General features: G+C 39.8%; 2 protein-coding genes across 7 annotated transcripts in view; one reads left to right on the plus strand and one right to left on the minus strand.

Annotated features, from left to right (window-relative positions):
* The window catches only part of CCDC90B (coiled-coil domain containing 90B), a 37,507-nt gene extending 36,496 nt beyond the window's left edge, over positions 1-1,011 (plus strand). The window contains exon 9 of the mRNA XM_082682889.1: positions 470-1,011. Coding sequence (XP_082539015.1) covers positions 470-525 — 56 coding nt within the window. The 3' untranslated portion in view covers positions 526-1,011. The remainder of the gene's footprint in view (positions 1-469) is intronic.
* A 2,446-nt stretch (positions 1,012-3,457) lies between these two features.
* Positions 3,458-19,901, minus strand: part of ANKRD42 (ankyrin repeat domain 42) — a 57,077-nt gene continuing 40,633 nt past the window's right edge. For 5 of the 6 annotated variants that reach the window (XR_014298718.1, XM_082682885.1, XM_082682884.1 and 2 more), the window contains 3 exons: positions 10,940-11,066; positions 8,370-8,511; positions 3,458-4,595 (listed from right to left, as the gene is read on the minus strand). Coding sequence is in view for 4 of the 6 variants with exons in the window: in XM_082682885.1 (XP_082539011.1) it covers positions 4,506-4,595; positions 8,370-8,511; positions 10,940-11,066 (359 nt within the window). In the remaining 2 variants the exon portion in view is untranslated. Of the gene's footprint in view, positions 4,596-8,369; positions 8,512-10,916; positions 11,067-19,901 lie in introns of all 6 variants that reach the window. The other variant, XR_014298717.1, reaches the window with a different exon arrangement.

The raw sequence follows: 19,901 nt of genomic DNA on the forward strand, positions 1-19,901 counted from the left end.
AATTTTTTATAATCATGAAATTGTTTTTAAATGTACTGAAAGGCATACTTTTATGGATGATATGGATGTCTATTTTATTAGCTTAACTACATCATTTCTTAATACAGGTAAGGTTTTCTCACTTATAAGATCTAAAATTAGATTGCATAATTACTTAAAAGTAGTCATGGTTAATGTAATGCTAATGACTTGAAGCACTAATTATAGATTCTAACTGACATAATTTGTAAACTGTCATCCTTATTCTCGTTTAAAGTATAGGAAGCTTTTTAAAATTAGTATTTATTGTGCCCTAAAGGATATACTTTACCCCTAGCATAATTTTTCTGGGAACAAAACACTGAAGGTCGAAAATTGGTGGGATTTCCTTGGTTCTGTGCTCTTCGTTTAATTTGAAGATGACAGTATTGTGTTTGTCTCTGCAAAATAGTATCAAATGCGTGATCCATAACATGGTATCTTTTCACAGCCTCAGTGTTTACTTGCCTGGCAATAGCATTGGGATTTTACAGAATCTGGAAATAGTTGAGAAACTATGACAGTATGCCGCTGCTGCCACAGACTTGAGAACACTACGCCAGGCTACGTTTACTCTGAACATGGAAGTTGCAGCAGATACTCAATACAGCAAGATTATTCAGAGTACATATGGACTAAAAATATATTTTTAAGTGGGAAGATACGCTTTGAGTTGGTGTTTTGTGTGCCTTTATTTATTTTATTATGTTAAAAAGCTATCATTCAAAACCTGATTGAGATAAAGAGGCTTTTTGTCTTTACCCTTTTCATGGTTCATAGAAACTGATCCAGAGTTCTCTTGTGTTATGCTTGAACAAATGTGTATCATTTAGGATTTCTTTGATGTCTGCTGCAAATTTAAAAACTACTCCCAAGCCTACATACTTGTTATTGTATTCAGCTTCCCTGGTAACTGCTGCACGGTTACTTTTTCATAGAAAATAAAATCTTGTTCTAACAAAGTTGCTTGGATTTTCAAGGCAACTTACCATATATGGAGACTGGGTTTCTTGGCAGTAAATTAAAACAAGGAACTTTAAAATAATGTGTGCCCTAGTGCAACTGTAGGACACCTGGTGTGAAATCTTCAAGTTGCTATGTCTTGAGCTCTGATTATTACATATACTTAAAAATTTTTGAATTTACAAATACCAGTTTATCCCTGCTTCTTAGGGACCCATCTTAAATTTATTACATAAAATGAAGAGGTGTTTTTTTTGTTTTTTTTTTAATGATTCACTTAAATTCAATAAACTTCTACTTGGTGACTAAGTAGACCAAGCAGGATTATATAGGGACCAGTGAAGAGTCAGTAAAAACCCTTCACTGTATTTGAAAAACAGATCAAAGTTTATAATTCCCATTTTTGTCAGTCTTCAAGAATTTAGATACATGAATATTTAACAGTATGTAATTTTTTTAATATAAAGAAAAAAAACCAAGCAATGGAAAAAGCAGTGGTCACCAACGCTGAACTTAGTGATTGTTGTTGAATAAGAGCTGCCATTGACTATACAAGAGGGAATATGCTAAATAATCTATATTAGCTCACCTTTTCTTTTTTCAAAGCAGTCCTCTTAGGTGGGTGGTAATATCCTTATTTTACAGCTGAAAAAAACAAGCTAAATGAAGTTAAGGCCACCCAGTTGTAACTTCCTACAACCGTGGTTGCCAAGGCTGTACAGCAGACAAGCCACACAGTCGTCATATGCCAGGCAGGCTTTTTCTTACTCAGTGCTCTCATCACCTACAAGTTGAAGCCTGTGTGTCAAGAGATGGACAAACAACTAAGGCATGAGGAAAAACATTTGATGTTAGATAACATCTTCACTCTAATTTTTGTGTAAAAAACATAATGTGGAAATATATAGAGATCTATATATATTTGGTCTTTGTCCCCAATTTCTGGCACGATCTCCTAAAACCCTTGCACTTTCTTGATAGGGGTAGTTACAAGCTTCTGTTCTCTTGGCACAAAACTCCTAAAATCCTCCAGATTTCCTGAATAGTAAGTGTGTATTCTGTATGCTGAGAGGACATGCGGCCAGGAGCCCTTCTATAATTTCAGACTGGGGACTGGTTGCCAGATAGACCAAGGCGTGATTATAGACTGGAACTCTCAGCCTCCCTGACCTCCCAACGCAACTGCTGGGAAAGGAAGAAGACAGGAGAGGAGCTGAAGGTTGAGTTCAGTTCCCACTGGCCAATCCAAGGAACACATCAGGGTGCTTGGAGGGTGGAAGCCCCATGCACCTCTCACTCACACTTTGCCATCTGCATCTCCTCCATTTGGCTGTTCCTGGGATGTATCCTTTCTATTATACTGGTCATTCCAACCAACTGGAACCTGAGGAGGGGGTTTCCTGAACTGCTGATTAGTCAGAAGTATCCGTGACAAAGTGGGACTTGCAAAAGGGTGTCTGAAGTGGCGACATTCTTTTGGGACTGAGCTCAACCTGTGGAGTTGGACGCTAACTGGGAAGTTAGTGTCAGAACTGAAATGTTGGAACACCCAAATGGTGTCCAGAAAATACAAGAATTGGTTGTGGTGGGGAAATACCACATAACAGGACACACAACAGGATGTTATATAACACCTGCATAACCGGACAATAATACATATATGTAATTTATGACTAAATATATATAATTTCAGGGTTGTATTACAATTTTGATTCAGTGGCTGTAATTGACCCAGAATAATAATGGTTTAAGAACAAAGAGGTTTACGTTCTCACTTACCTACCGTCTAGGTATACGCATTCCCAGGCTAGTGTGTCAGCTCCAGGTATCCAGGCACAGGATCCTTTTTATCTTCTTGTTCTGCTGTCCCTGGTGTTGCCCTCATTCACAGGGTCCAGTGACTCACCACCATATTCACATTCCAGAAGCGGAAAGGGACAAGATGTGGGCAAGCCCCTTCCCTTTAAGGTCATGACCCCGAGGTTATAAACACTTTTTGTTCACACACTATTGGCCACAACTTGGTGTCTTAGCTGCAAGAGAGACTGGGATGTCAGCTTTTATCCTGAGCAGCCACAAGCCCAGGTAGTTCCTAACACTGTGGAAAAAGGAGAAAAGGCACTGGGGGACAACCAAAGAACCTCTTCCTTCAAGGGTGCATGCTTCTGTGACAACACTCTTCTAGTTATTTCCTACTGCACTGGTTAGAGAGACTGGAGAGGGGGCCTAGATTCACTTTAGGGTCACCAGGCTGGATGGTAGACTGTGTGTAATCCCAGGAGGTGAGAAACTGGATTTGGGGATTCCTGTAGTTAAGATTGCAGACTCTGGACTTGCCCCACTAAGGTTAGAATCCTGGCTCCACTGTGCCGCGTGATTCTGCACAAATCCCATCTGTAAACTCTACCTATCTCCTACTGCTGTGCTGAGAATTACAAGATAATACATGGACAGGACTGGGCACAGGACTAACCCATACTAAGTACCAAATAAATGTTTTATTACAGATCGAAGGCCTCTTGCAAACTACAGAGAAAGTAACAATACTGATTATAAAGGTTATCAAAAAGAATCGATAAGGCATTTTTAAAAACTTGCTTACAGACCCCCGACCAGCCCGAACTAGTCTTGCGTGCAAACACGCTCATGTCTGGGCAAACTGGTCCCAATGATGCGGCGTCAGAATGGCTTTTCAGGGAAAGTACATGCCAGAGCCCAGAGGGTGGGCAGTCTGGTGTGTGGAGAGAAGGCTGCTGCCTTTCACAGGGAGGCAGATCCAGACAACCGCCCAAGTCACAAATTGGCTATATTGAGGAGGAAGTGGGTAGAGTTAGAAAGGAGGGCATGAAGTCAGAACTGAAACAAAATCCTGTTGTTTTTTAGTCTGCAACAGCAGGGGGAGGGAAGAGAGAATAATAAGCCATGTGTCTATTATCCTGTCCAGTCGGCCTCATATTTATATTGCTTTCTTACAAAGCTTGCAAGACAGAAAAATGGATTGAATCCTAAAACAGATTATTTAAATCAGTATTTTTAGCAAACATACGGGTTTTTTTTTTCTTTTACAAGAGCATAGTTATATTTTATATAAAACTTTCCAGAGGCATTTGGTTGTTAGTATAAAGATACCCTTTTACTCATCTTATTTTGCATTTTCTCCCAACTCCAGATGTTTAAGTCATTTGAAAAGTTTAAAAAATAATACTCTCTAGAAAATAAAAAATAATTTTTAATGTCTATATTTCTTTCGATTACTAGACTTATAAAGTTTTTGTTAATACTTGTAAAATTAATTCCTCATAAATGTAGAGCCTTGCCTACATAAATATATTAAAAAATATTCTGGGAGGGGGAGCCCAGCTGAGTGCATAGAATTTTAGCAATCCCTTTGATACTATAACATATCTCTGCCTTCAGAATTGGAATCGTACATAAGACGAACTCTGAGGAGAATTTGTATAGATTTACATTTATATCAATTTACAAGAAAAATAAAGCAAGTTTATTTAAAGTTATTCCACTGATTAGTATCTTCTCACAAAAACTCCCCCAGAAGACACCTTTTTCTTAATTCGCCTCTTCTCTTTGCTTGACTCACAAGAAGAGTCATCTTCCTAAAAACAAAGGAAAAGAGGGCCACATGAGATAACTACTCTAGACACAATTTCATCTTTCTCCATTATCTGTTCCACAGGAAAAATTGAGCCATGCTATTATTTTCAACTCTGGACTCCATTTCTTTTAGGATTTTGTATAAATTTTCCAATCTGAGGGACAGTACATATATTCTGTGCTGCCTCACAGACTAGAGGACACCTAGAGAAATCAGCCAGTCCTGTCTGTACCCAAAATATTCCATCCCCAAAAGAGAACGCCCAGTGATTTCTGCTTTTATCTTAGCCTAGCACTTCTCAGTTTACTGCTCCCTGACTTGGGCAGTGTTAGAAAGCCTGGAATCGTTGCAAGCCCCATCGTTCTAGGAATCATGTTTCTTGGTTCCTCCATTCCCTCCTCTGTTTACACAACATCCCTCTACCACCTACTCTGTCTGCCACTGTTCCCAAATATTTCTCATTCATCACAGTATCGACACCCAGCACAGAGGGCTCACTTAACGAATGGCATGGGAAGGAGCAAGAGAGGGCTAGAAATACAGTAGATGCTCACTGGATGTTAATCCTTTATGACTAATTCTCCCCACACCCAGCTGGCCTGGACAGAGCTGAATGCAGGGGCTCCAAGAACAGCACAAGGCACAAGACCCTAGGCAGGGCTGGGCAGACCCCTGAACTTATTCCCCAAGCTGTTCCTGCCCACACCCTTGGGCTACAAAAATAGTTATCAAAACAGTAATAGTTATTATTATCAAAAATATCAGTTAAGTGAATTATATACGTCAGACTATCCTAGGAGACTACCCTGAAAAATTGTTTCCTGGATAGAAATTATACTATTCTCAGATTGTTTTGCAGGGCAGAGTCTTTAAGGTACAGCTGAATGTAATCATAGGTCCTGACCAGAAGGTGGCAGGAGATTAAGGCAGAATTTCTTGAAGATAGAAATGATCACTGAATGGAAAGTTCATTTGTACTTCTACTTTATATATTTAGACTCCCAAATAAACTAACTCCTCCTACTCTCAGAAGCACTGGGCTCTACACATTTACTTATCTACTGACAATATTTATTCAACTTGAATATAGAAAATGAAAGGAAGGAAAAAGGAGAAAAGGATATGCCGCAGGGGGAATAGAAATGCTATGAATACTACCAGATAGAAAATACCTCAGTATTTCCACACAGTGTTTCATTTAACATCAATACAATCTCGTGAGGTAAGTGCTTTCCCCCTTTTAAAGAAGAAATTGAGACTCAGAAACTTTTTCAGAAAAGCAGTACCAGGACTGCAGCTGTCATTAGATGTCGGCAACATTCGCTCATTCACAAAAATTCAATTAACCTTGAGCAGGGATGCAAATAAACAGTGGGCCCAGAGGACAGAGCCCTCGAGTCAGCTCTCCTGAAAACCTACACACTGCTGGTAGCAAATTTTTGAAGGAGGATGTGCTGGAGAGTATGGACTCAAACCCAACCCTGAAAACAGACACTTGAGGGTAAGAAAATATTTTAAACATTCACTAAAAAGCATCAGTATTCTAGGCAGGCAAATCAATGTGCAAGGACTCAGAAGAAGGTGAGGCTCGGGTACTCTCTGAGGCATCTAGGAGCGAGACAAAACAACACAGTTCCTGTTGTGGTGGCAGGGTCGGCAGAGTGCCTGCCCCAGAGTGACAAGGCAACGACCAGGCTGGGACTGTCAGCGGTCATTAACGGAAGAAAGGGTCCCCTAGTCTTCTAGCTGACAGCCTGTGACTGCGAGGGCTGGCCTGTCTGTGCAAAACTCCCCCCGGGGGCTAAGTGTGGTACAAGGTGAGCACCCCAAAACAAGAGAATGGGTTATTATAATTAATTACACCTCTTGGGAAATTAAGGACTGGTGAAATACTGAAACACGGCGAAAGCATTTGAATTTGTACATGCAGACAAACACACATACGTGTTTGTAAATGAATCGAACATTGTGGAACATGAGGCCTGCCAAACGGTTCCCCATAGCTTCCTCCGGAGACCGGGACTTGGTGTGGAAGGGAACAACTGCCCTGTTTTTAACATTTTACAACAAGCACACAGACTATTTTAATATTTTAAAGGTAGCTATTAGAGACTAATGATAAGTTTGTGCAAAATATAAGGAGCCAGGAAGTGCTTTTTAGTAAACAGGTTCAAGGTGATACGGGTCCGGAACAGAATTAACTCACCCGTGATGACTGAAGAAAACATGTCTGTATGGAAGGAAAATATGAGGCGTACCTGAAGCCCTACGCTATGTCACATGAGCTTCCCCAAGGGCCACATCAAGGCTGTCTTCACTCACAGGAGAGAATGAGGGTCACAGTGTGTCCCCAGGGTGCTCTCTGCCTGTCTACTCTGAGACAAGGCGGCCCGAATACAAGCACCGCTGGGGGTTTCCTGCTGTTTTCACTATATTCTCTATACTCCACCTGCTTTTCAGTATTTGTTTTTTGTATCTGTTTTCCATGTTCATTTCTTTTCAGCTTCCTTCTACAGAGTTGTCCTTCCTGTCACTCGAAAGCATCTTTCTGTATTTCAGAGCTATATTCTGAATTTCAAATTCATATTTCTAGCTATAAATTATGAGAAGAGCTAAGGCTATGGGGTCAAAAGCCAAAAATTAAACACTGGTCCCACCATTACTAGCTGTGTGAATTTAGACAAGTCACTCAACCTCTCTAAGCCTCGGTTTCCTCACATGTTAAATAAGGGCAGATCAAATGACATATGATAACACCTGAAAGAACTTTGTAGAGGTGAAGTGTTACAAGAGTTAGCTTTCATTACTCTGTAATCTGAATAAAGGGATGCGCCGACAACTCCCACCCTGGCTCCTTTCTACTCTTCAAACTTCTTTTGAGGATATGCTTATTTTGGCATCACATATACTAAAAACTTTTTTTGATGCGCTAAAGCTATCTTACATGGACTCTATTATACTTTATTTTGGCTATTTAGAATGTTAAAATATACATAGTTTAACTGTCTGGGAATTCTTATCAGTCTGCTTATTAGAAAATTATTTTTTCCAGCGCCTGGGTGGCTCAGTCATTAAGCGTCTGCCCTCAGCTCAGGTCATGATCCCAGGGTCCTGGGATCAAGCCCCACTCAGCCAAAGGCCTGCTTCTCCCTCTCCCACTCCCCCTGCTTGTATTCCCTCTCTCACTATCTCTGTCAAATAAATAAATAAAATCTTAACAAAAAATAAAAAGCTTGGGGCATCTGGGTGGCTCAGTGGATTAAAGCCTCTGCCTTTGGCTCAGGTCATGGTCCCAGGGTCCTAGGATCGAGCCCCGCATTGGGAACTCTGCTCAGCGGGGAGCCTGCTTCCCTTCCTCTTTCTCTGCCTGCCTCTCTGCCTACTTGTGATCTCTGTCAAATAAATAAAATCTTTTTTTAAAAAAAGTATTTTTTCCTTCTATGTCTCAGTAACACTGTACACTTATGAATGAGGATGATGTTCTAACTGGTACCTATATGGATAGATACATATGTATGTGTGTGTACAGATCACATATTATACATAAAGATATAGCCATGTAGAGAGATATATTCCTTTAGTCTTTACAACACTTTACAAAGTATAAATCATTATCTCCAGTTTAAAAGTACGGCCACGAGGTGAAATGACTTGTCCAAACTAAAAAAGGTTGTGGCCAAGAACCAAACCCAAAGAGTCCTAGTCCAAAGCTTATGCTCTTAGCTACTCTTCTATACTTCTTGAGAGAGAGAAATGTGCTAAGGAGGACACCAACCACAGCAAAGCTGGGGACCTGAATCCTTTCCAGTGTCTCCCTGAGCTGATCCACCTCTGCACGACACTCATCCAGCTGACCTTCTAATTTTTCTCTACGAAGCCGTTCGTACTCCAGCTGGTCCTGCAGCTCCTTGATAGTCCTGTCGGAAAAAAAAAAAAAAGTTTGTTCTCAATCTCCAGTATCAGCTAACAATTAATTTGGCCATAGTGAAAAGCATCCAGGCATTGCATGTACAGCAAATAAAACAAAGAAATAATTTACTTGACAAGTATGAATGGGGAGTCTACTACGAGCCAATACTGATCTAGACACCAGTGATATGGCAATGAACAAAACAGGCCCAATGCGCCCTCCTGGGGCCTACCTGAGCAGTGGAGGAAGAAAGAGCACAAATGAACAAATATATACTATGGGGAAGGTGAAAAATGCTACGGGAGAAAAAAAAAAAAGCAAGAAAAAGTGATTGATATCAGATGCTGTCGAGCAGAGGACTAACACTTTGCACACAGTGGCCAGGGAAAGCCTTACTGAGAAGGGGTCTTCTGAACAGAGTCCTAAGGGAAATAAGGAGGGGAAGAGCATTCCAGACAGCGGGAAGAGCAAGGGTAAAGACCCTAAGGCGGAAGTATGCCTGGCGAACTGGAAGAAAAGCAGAAGCCAATGTGGCTGCGGTAGTTTAAAGGAAGAGCAATAGGTTGGGAGAGGCCAAAGGGAGCCAGAAAAGCAGGGCCTTAAAAGTCACAGCAAGGACTCAGGCTCTCTGAGCGAACAGGGAAGCCACCAGCGAGTCTGAGCGGAGAATTGGCATGATCTGAGATTTCTTTACTTTTGCTTTTGTAGTTTTTAAATGGTTTGTAAGTTACTATTAGTAAAATACACAAATGCAGCTGAACATGAGTTTTGATTAATGTGTAAAGCCTGTGAACACCACCACGACCAAGATACAGAATATGTCAATTGCCTCAGAAAGGTCCCCCATGCCTCTCCCAGGCAACCTCTGTTTGCCATAGGAATCACATTCTGAATATCTATCATGTTAGGTTAGTTTTGCCTATGCTTATAAATGAAATTGTGTACTACATATTTTTGTGCCTGGCTTCTTTCAGTCAAAGGTATGTGAGATTTACTGTACCTAAGTTTTAACATGATTATTCTGGACACCGTGTTGAGAACAGACTGCAGGGAATGGGGGAGTGGGAATTACGGGGCAGGGACAGGAAGCTGGGAGACATATCAAGAAGATGTTAAACTAAATCCAGACAAGAGATGATGTGACTTGAACCAGATGGAAGGAAGGTGGCATACACACAGAAGGGGAAATATCAGTAACAAAATATCAGAATAAACAAGCACTGCCTTATTGCTGGAGGGTGGGGGGAAGAGGATTCCCAAGGCAATCTGGGTGGGATGTCAGGTTCCCAGGAGGGCGATTTAAGAGCATTCGGCAGTAGCTCCGGTATGGAAGTGTGTGCGGCTGAGACTGAGAATAGGGAAGAAGAATGCCCACTGTGCAAGCCCAGAATTCAGCAAATAAGAAGGGGAAAGTCATTCCCAGGACACAGTAATACAACAATGCTTTGTTGTATTTTGACTCTGATCTAACTAACAGATAACAACAAAATCAAGAGGATATCCCTCAAACCAATACTTACCAGTTTTTCTTGACAAACAGACCTAAAAGCAGGAATTTGTACCTAAAGAATATATCTTAAGATGTACTCAACATGAAGTGGAGAACCAATGCTAGAGAGTAATAAAGCTCACTCAGAAGACACACTTTAGTCTCAGCTGACATGAAAGTACATTCTGGCTCAGAGGCAAAGCGATCTTGAAAAAAGAATCTGTTCAAAATCACATCAATAGTATAACCACTTCACAGTGAAACGCTATCGTTAGAATTAAAAGTTCCGAATCATAGTCATCTTAGATAACAGGTTTGGAGTCCAAGAGACTCAGGTTCAAATTCTGGCTCCCCCCTCCCACCCTTCCTGTCCAACTGGACAGGAATGGTTAGAGGCGGTTGGTTGAAAAGCTCAAAATAGCCATGGTTTCAAAAAAAAAAAAAAAAAGTCTTGGGGCGCCTGGGTAGCTCAACCAGTTGAGCATCTGCCTCTTCATTTCCACTCAGGTCATGAGCTCAGGGCCCTGGGACTGAGCCCCATGTCGGGCCCCGGGCTTAGCAATTAATCTGCTTGCAGTTCTCCCTCTCCCTCTCCCCCTGCTCAGGCTCACTCACTCTCTAAAATAGATTTTTTTTAAAGTCTTAACTCAGTTTTACAAGCTGAAGAGAGTTCAGGAGATTGGTTGTACAAAACTGTAGAAGTACTTAACACTACTGAATTGTACACTTAAAAATGGTTAAGAGGATACATTTACCTCTTAACAGTATATTTTACCACAGTTAAAAATAATCTTAACATCTTCTCTGTCTGGGGCCTTAAGAGAAAAACTGGAGAGAACCTTACATTCTTTGCTAAGGATGGAAAAACAAGTTGTTCATCAACAAACCTTCACACAACATTTAGAAAGGTAACTAAAACAAACCATTTGAGTTTTGAGGACATTACTTTTCAGACTCAAGCTGGTTTTTCTTCTGCTTTAGATCTTCTTCTGTTATCCCTCCCAGGTGTTTAAAGTTGCTCTCAGCAATTTCCAGCATGTGTCTCAATTCAACAATTTTCTTATAAGCTCTCACTGCAAGACAAATTGAATACAGACCTAGATTAGACCGACAACAGCTCGTGTGCTCACAGGATGCTGGTCCTGAGTATATGCTTCTGCTAGAGCCGGTGCTGAGTGCTCTAGGCAGGAGGTGGAAGGAAGGTGGCATATACACAGAAGGGGAAATATCAGTAACAAAATATCAGAATAAACAGGCACTGAAAGACCTACGTGGAGGACTCTTTTCCTGCTATTAGAGGATGTATCAAATTGATACAGCTATTAATACTATAAACAGGAAGGTTTAAAGAAGACTGCAGTTTCTTATGATTCATGGTGCATTAAAAGACCACGCATAGTCTACTATATATAAGAAAATTAGAAAAACTGGAATATGGTTGATATATTTAAAATAAGCCAAATCTAACCCAGCCCACAATTTTATGATTAATCACTTGTAATATCTATTTATGCAAGAGAACACTGGGGGAAAGAATTATTGAGAGCTGCTTTTAGCTATTATCCAACTACCAAAACTAGAATTTTCCTATTCTTTGCGGCAATGGCTCTTAACTTGGGATGATTTTCTCCTCCAAAGACATGTGGCAACATCTGGAGACATTTTTGCTTGTCACACTTGGGGGATGGAGAGAATTAGACTAGTGGCATCTAGAGGCTTGCAATGCTACTAAAATCTTAAAACACAAAGGAGATTTCCCCTCAACAAATAAGCATCTGGCCCAAAATATCAATAGTGCAGGAGTTGAGAAACCCTCCTTTATGGGACCAGGTTAGCAAGTCACAGCCTCTTCTTCCTAACCCTTAACACTGTGATTTATCTCTCAGTAGGCTATAGAGCTGCAGGTTCCAAACTGCATATATCAGAATCAACTGGGGTACTCTTTAAAAATGTACATTTGTGTCCCGTACCAGACCTACACGTTCAGGCATTACTGGTACTTAGTAAAAGTCCCTTAGACAATTTTTGATGTGCAGACAGGTTTGGGAACCACTGTAACCACTAACAACCAAGTAGAGGCAATTAAAAAAAAAAAAAAGTTACAGAAGAAGAGATCAAAAGAACTGTGCCTATTTAGCTTATATAATCATTCTTTAAAAAATAATATTAATTCTCGGGGTGCCTGGGTGGCTCAGGGGGTTGAAGCCTCTGCCTTTGGCTCAGGTCATAATCTCAGGGTCCTGGGATCGAGCCCCATCGGGCTCTCTGCTCAGTGGGGAGCCTGCTTCCTCCTCCCTCTCTCTCTCTCTCTGACTGCCTCTCTGTCTACTTGTGATCTCTGTCTGTCAAATAAATAAATCTTTAAAAAAAATAATAATAATATTAATCCTCTAATATTTGAAGGCTATGTTTTGAAAGAGCTATTCTACAGAGTCATAAGAGGTAAAAGGTAGGATTAAATGAGATTAGCTCCAGGAAGAGACATTTTAACTCAACAAAGGAAAAACTTTTCAGCAGAAACAGTAAGAGCTATCATGTATTTGTGGACACTATACTAATTTCCTTATACATTTTAATCCTGACAAACACTGTTAGATGAAAATGGGACCCCTGAGAAATAATGAGTATCTTGCCACTGAAGCTGACTAAATGGATGCTGGATGACATGTGACAGGAATGTTGAGTCAAGAGTCAAACTTCAAATGGAAATAGGGCTCTATGATGCCATAGCCTTAAATATAATTTACTAAAGAATGGTTTGAATTAAGGCACAGTTCCAGGAATTCTGGAATGACAAGAAATCCAGTCTGCTGTAGGTGCTCTGACAAAACCTCTTATCCCAAGAAGAGGCCATCTTGTCCTTTGGGTTTTGCTCTGGAATAAAATTAAATCGGGACAAGAAGACAGCACATGATTTCATACCTTCACCATCTGCAAACACCCTAGGCAGCTATCAGTGAGCTTCACTGTACAGCAAAGGGCTAAGAATAGAATTTTATCAAACACACCACAATAGGATACTGCTCTAGTCCCATCTTTGCTCTTTTCTAAAACATCTTTTCAAGATTTTGTGATTCACTGACAATGATCCCCTTAAAACATTTCTTACTCAAATAATTTCAAAAGTAAACTGAAAGTCTACAAATCAACCACTCATTTTCTGAGGTCCTAAGTCCTTGCTAATTCTCAATAGAATCACCAAAAAGTAACTTAAGCACAAATAAGAAAATAAAAAGTAGATAAATCAAACTTCATCAAAATTTTAAAATTTTGCAAGATTCTAGTCCAAGATGGCGATGAAAGACCCTAAACTCACCTCCTCCACAGACACACTAGATTTACACCTATTTATAGAGCAGTTGCTCCTGAGTAAGAACTGAGGGCTGACTGAACAGCTCTGCACAAAGACGGAGAGACCACATAGAGAACAGCAAGAGAGACAGACACTGTGAAGGGAATCCTCATTCCTGATGTTGTGAACTACAGAGGGAAGGGACTACCTACTGAGGAACAATGAGCAGATTCATCTGCCCAGAGGCACAGAAAAAAAGGCAAAGTTTAAAGGGGCAAGCAGAATTAGAATCCAAACAGACGTCAAACAGACGGCCATAGCCAGCCTGTCCCCTCAGTAACCCTGGGCCCCTAGCCCACACCAGCCCCACCACGGTGGGCTCCAGGGTGGTGCCCACCAGGACACTCTGGTCCACACTCACTATAGCTCCAGCCACCTCGCCAGTGTGACACAGACTCAAAGTGCTCTAGAACATCAAGACCCATACCACACTGGCTCAGGATGACTTGCTTGAGAATCCCCAGCACAGTGCAAGGAACCCCTCGGCCTGCATCCACCTCAGCTTCAGCCGCTCAACCGAGGAACCCCCTGGACAGAGTACCTTGGGGTATCCTGATTTGCGCCCACTTGAGGTCTACCTGTCCTGCCAAGGTGCCCTCAATGCAGAGAGCCCTGAGCCACACTCAGCTGAGCGTCAGCTGTCCAGCCAGCATGCCCTCTGCAACTGGAGCCCCCTGCACCAACCCCTACTCTGCCCATGCCACCAGGGCAGCCCCAGCAGAGTGCTCTAGGACCTCCAGCCAGCCAGCCAAAGTCACCAGACAACACAAGGGACATCCCTACATAAGGCCATTCCTTCAAGTTTAAGAGAAGTAGCTGTTCTGCCTTATTCCTAGAAACAAACATAGAAAGCTGAGCAAAATGAGACGGAAGAGAATGAGTCAAATTAAAGAACAAGATAAAACTGTAGAAAAAAACTAAACGAAATGAGGACAAATAATCCACTTGATAAATTGTTCAGAATATTGACATAGACTGAAGAGTGGATGAACTCGGTGACACCTTTAACAAACAGAGAAAATATAAAGAAGAACCAATCAGAGTTGAAGAATATAATAAACAAGATTAAAAAAAAAAAAAAAACACTAGAGAGGATCTACGTTAGAGAACACAGATCAATAATCCGGGAGACAGGATAAAGGAGAGCACCCAAGGTGAAGGGCAAAAAGGAAAAAGGACTTTAAAAAATAAGTGTCTGCCTTTGGCTCAGGTCATGATCCCAGGGTCCTCGGATCAAGCCCCGCATCCGGCTCCCTGCTCAGCAGGAAGCCTGCTTCTCCATCTCCTACTCCCCCCGGCTTATGTTCTCTTGCTGTCTCTTCCATCAAATAAATAAATAAAATATTTTTAAAAAATAAATCCTCTTAAAAACAAGCTGTTATTATTTTTCACAGCACTAGAACAAATAACCCTAAAACTTGTATGTTAAGTATGTAAGATCCTGAGTAGAATCTTTGTTCTTAAGAAAGAACAAAACTAGAGGCATCAGAATTCCAGATTTCAAGATATACCACTAAGGTGTAGAAATCAAATCTTGCACAAAAATAGACAATAGAACAAAATAGAAAGCCCAGAAATAAACCATGTCCTTATGGTCATTAATTAATCTACAGGAAAGGAGTAAGAATATATAATAAGGAAAAAGACATTCTCTTCAACAAATGGTTCTGGAAAAACTGGACAGCTATATACAAAAGAATGAAACTGAACCACTTTCTTACCATACACAAAAATAAATTCAAAATACATTAAGTACCCAAATAAAACCATAAAACTCTTAGAAAGAAACATAGCACAGTAATTTCTTTGACATTGGCCTTAACAACATATTTATGGACAGGTCTCCTAAGGCAAGGGAAACAAAAGCAAAAATAAACTATTGTAACTACATCAAAATAAAAACCTCTGCACAGTGAAGTAAACTATCAACAAAACAAAACAACCTAGTGAACAGAAAATACCTGCAATAAGAGCATCTGATAAGGAGTTAGTATCTAAAATAAAAAGAACTTACAAAATTCTGATTAAAAATCAAATTTCTGATTAAAAATGGGCAGAGAATCTGAATAGACATTCTTGAAAGAAGACAAATAGTTGGATGACAGATAAAGGAAAAGATGCTCAACATCAATAATCATCAAGGAAATGCAAATCAAAACCACAATGAGATATTACCTCATATGAGTCAAAATGGCTAGTATATAAGAGACAAGAATAGGGCGCCTGGGTGGCTCAGTGGGTTAAGCCGCTGCCTTCGGCTCAGGTCATGATCTCAGTGTCCTGAGATCGAGTCCCGCGTCGGGCTCTCTGCTCAGCAGGGAGCCTGCTTCCCTCTCTCTCTCTGCCTGCCTCTCCATCTACTTGTGATTTCTCTCTGTCAAATAAATAAATAAAATCTTAAAAAAAAGAGAGAGAGACAAGAATAACAAGTGCTGACAAGGATGTGGGGAAAAGGGAATTCTTGTGCACGGTTGGTGCAAAGATAAACTGGTACAGCTACTGCAGGGAACAGTACAGAGGTTTCCCAAAACATTAAAAATAGAAATATAGTAACTAAAAGTAGAATCCAGTAAATCCACTACCAGGTATTTACTCAAAAAAAAGAAAGAAAGAAAAGAAAAGAAAAAGAAAGTAAAGAAAACGCTATCTAAAAGATATCTGCACCCCTATGTTTACTGCAGCCTTATTTACAATAGCCAAGATATGGAAGCAACCAGAGTGTCCACTGATGAATGACCAGAGAAGGTATACAGATACAATGGGATATTACTCAACCATAAAAAGGAATAAGGTCTTGCCATTTGTGACAATGTGGATGGACCTAGAGGGTATTATGCTAAATCAAATAAGTCAGAGAAAGGCAAATGCCATGTGATTTCTCTTATTTTTGACTTCTAAAAACCAAAACAAATGGACACACAAACAAAAACAATTTCTTAAATACAGAGAACAAACTGATGGTTCCCAGGTGGGTGGATGGGTGAAATAAATAAGAGGGATTAAGAGGCACAAATATCCAGCTATAAAATAAATACGTCACAGAGATGAAAAGTATAGCATAGAGAACATAAACAATAATGTTGTAAGAATATTTGATGGAGGCAGGTGGTGACTATTTTCGTCACGGTAAGTAAGCACTGAGTAAGGCATAGAATTGTTGAGTCAATATGTTGTACCCCTGAAACTAATAAAACTCTGTCAATTATACTTCAGTTACATAAAGTAAAAACAGAAGCTACAATGAAATAACATTTAACACTCACTAGAAGAGCTTCAATCAATTAGACAAACAGTAACAAATATTGGCAAGGATGTGGAAAAACTGAAACCCCCATGCATCATTGGTGGGAATGTGAAGTGATGCAGCCACTTTGGAAAACAGTTTGGAAGTTCCTCAGAATGTTAAACCTATAGTTACCAAATGAATCAGCAGTTCCAACTAAGACCAAGGTATATACCCAAGAGAAATGAAAATACATGTTTACACAAAAAGATGTATATGAATGTTCACATTATTCATAATAGTCAAAATGTGAAAACAACTCAAATGTCTATCAACTGATGAACTGATGATAAAATTGGTATATCCATACAAGAATACTATTTTGCAATAAAAAGGAATGCTCCACATTACAAGGTATATAAACTTTGAAAACATTGTTTTAAGTGAAAGCCTGTTACAAAACACCACATATGAAACCATTCCATTCATAGGAAATGCTCAGAATTGGTAAATCTATACAAAAAGAAAATGCCTAGTGATGGGATTTGGGAGGAAGTTAAAAGAAAGTAGGGGTAATGGGGAATGGTTACTAATGAACGTGGGGGTTTCTTCTAGGTGTGATGGAAATTTTAAAAATGTATTATACTGATGGTTACACAAATCTGTGACTATACTAAGAAACTAAGAAACATTAAACTGTGTTAACTTTTATGGGTTAATTTAATGATCTGTGAATCATATCTTAATATCATATCTTAATAAAGCTACTCAAGGATGCCCGGGTGGCTCAGTCAGTTAAGCACCCAACTCTTGATTTTGGTTCAGGCCACAATCTCAGGGTTGGGAGATCAAGCCCTACATCAGGCCCTGCACTGGGCTGGGAGCCTCCTTAAGATTCTCTCTCTCCCTCTCCTTCTGCCCCAAAATGCCATTCTAAAATTGAGTAAACAAAGCTCTTTAAAATAAAGCTATCTGGAAATACTGAAGGGATCATTAACTTTGAGCCTCACTATAGGGTGAGCTCAGTGGGCTGTTTGTTAGGAGCCCCTGACATCAACATCTTCAGGTGTTCTCTTGGTTGCAATAGCTAGGGAAGAGGCTTTCACCAAACCCTGGAGACTAGTGATCTGCCTGACAACGTTCTGGGAGCTCTCACAAATTTCATTTCTTTGTTCATCTGTTGTGCTTTTTTTTTTTTTTTTTATATTCCATATACAAATAAAATCATACGGTATTTGTCTTTCTCTGTCTGGCTTATTTCACTTGGCGTAATACCCTCCAAGTATATGATGTTGTCCCAAACAAACTGCAAACAAACAACAAAGAAACAGACTCCTAAATATGGAGAACTTCAGGTTTGGACTCTTGACCTCAGGGTCATGAGTGTAGAGAGTACTTAAATAAATAAACATCAGACTCTTTATCAAATATGATTATACTAAATGAGATTTTCTTGAAACAGAAAACAAAGATATTACCTATTTCACAGGCTTACTGTGAATGATGTATGTAGAAGGAGTCTATGAGTGTAAAACACTAGGGAAATGTAAATAATGACCATTAGGATTTTGGAAAATATAAGTTCTGACACAAGAGTTCTATGCCTTACCACCAGTAGAAATGTTAAAGAAATTAAAATTTGCTCCAATTACTAGACATCAAATGAGATCCAGTATGTTCAATAATGTAACATAAAATAAACCACAGTCCTGCTCATTCTTGAATATTCATTTGCATCAAGGGGACAATAACATGTCCCCTTAGAAGACAGAAACACACCCACTTGTACTCACTAATTTGGAGTACTTCAATGTTTAACCCTTTGTTATGAACCCAATGTTTATATCTCCTCTAAGTTCATATCCTGAAATCCTTAATTTTTAATGGGTTAGTATTTGGAGATGGGGTCTTTGGAAGGTAATTAGTTAGATGAGGTCATGAAGGTAGAGCCCTGGTCCGATGGGATTAGTATCCCTATAAGAAGACACAGCAAAGTTTGCTTAGTCTCTCCCATGCAAGGACACAGAAAGAAGGTGGCTATCTCCAAGCCAGAAAGAGAGACCCCACCAGACACAGACTCTGCCAGACTCTGACCTGGGACCTCCAGTCTCCAAAACTGTAAGAAAATAAATGTCTACAGTTTAAGCCACTCAATCAATCGTATATTGTTATGGCAATCCAAGCACAACAGGACATCATTTAATGATATACAACTGTCCTTCACTGCTAATTATGAAAATTATAACTTTGGTATATATGTCTCCATAATGCAATTCATATGAAAGAAAAAATAAAAAATATTTTTTATTTAGTTATAAATTTTTATTTCATAATGAAACTACAAGACTATTTTCGGAAATCCCACCAACAAATATGTTACTAATTGTGGGAATCAAAGAGTGTATATCAAGACTTTAAGAGCTTGAAAAAGTAGAAAAAGAACCAGGTCAGTTTAAGAACTTAGCAAATATGGAAGCACTGGCTGGCTCAGTCCGTAAAGTATGTGCCTCTTGATCTTGGGGGTTGTGGGTTTGAGCCTCACATTGGCTGTAGAGATTACTTAAAAAAAAAAAATAAAATCTTAAAGAAAAAAAGAATTATGTAAATATGGAAAAATTATCTTTTTGTTCACCAATGTAAACCTAACACCTAGAACAGCGCCTAATGTGTAACAGGTATTCAATAAACCTATGTTGACTAACGGGAGAGAGAAAAAGAATCAAAACAGCACGATTTCAGTCACTTATTTTAATACTATATTGAGCAGGTTCAGAATGTTTTCTGAATTTCAGAAAGCAGGACTTTTTCTGATGCACTGCACTAGTCCCTTAGTCTAGACCTGTGCGCACAGTATATATTGGAATATAAGCTGGGTAAATGGAGTGCTTCTTTGTTTTTTTGTGGGGTTTTTTTTTTTGGCCTATCTAAATTTTGGACATCCTTTAGGGTACCTGGGTAGCTCAGTCTGTTAAGTGTCTGCCTTGGGTCATAATCTCAGGGCCCGAGAATTGAGCCTTTCACTGGGCTCCCTATTCAGTGGGGAGTCTGCTTCCTCTCCCTCTGCCCATCCCCTCTGCTCATACTCTATCACATTCATGTGCTCTCTAATAAATTAAACAATTAATTAATTCTGGCCACCCTTCAAGGATAAATCCAAATTCCACTTGTGAAAAGCCTCCCCTGCTACTCTACTCTGTTGTGAACAGTGTTTTTAAACTACCACCTAGTAGCCCAGGCCAAGAATCTAAGAGTCAACCTGGATTATTCTCATTCTGTAACACCTCAGATCCAAATCTATGAGCAAATCCTATCAGTCCTATCAGTTCTATCTTT

Source organism: Mustela nivalis, assembly GCF_964662115.1.
Source record: "Mustela nivalis genome assembly, chromosome: 9".
Taxonomy (NCBI): domain Eukaryota; kingdom Metazoa; phylum Chordata; class Mammalia; order Carnivora; family Mustelidae; genus Mustela; species Mustela nivalis.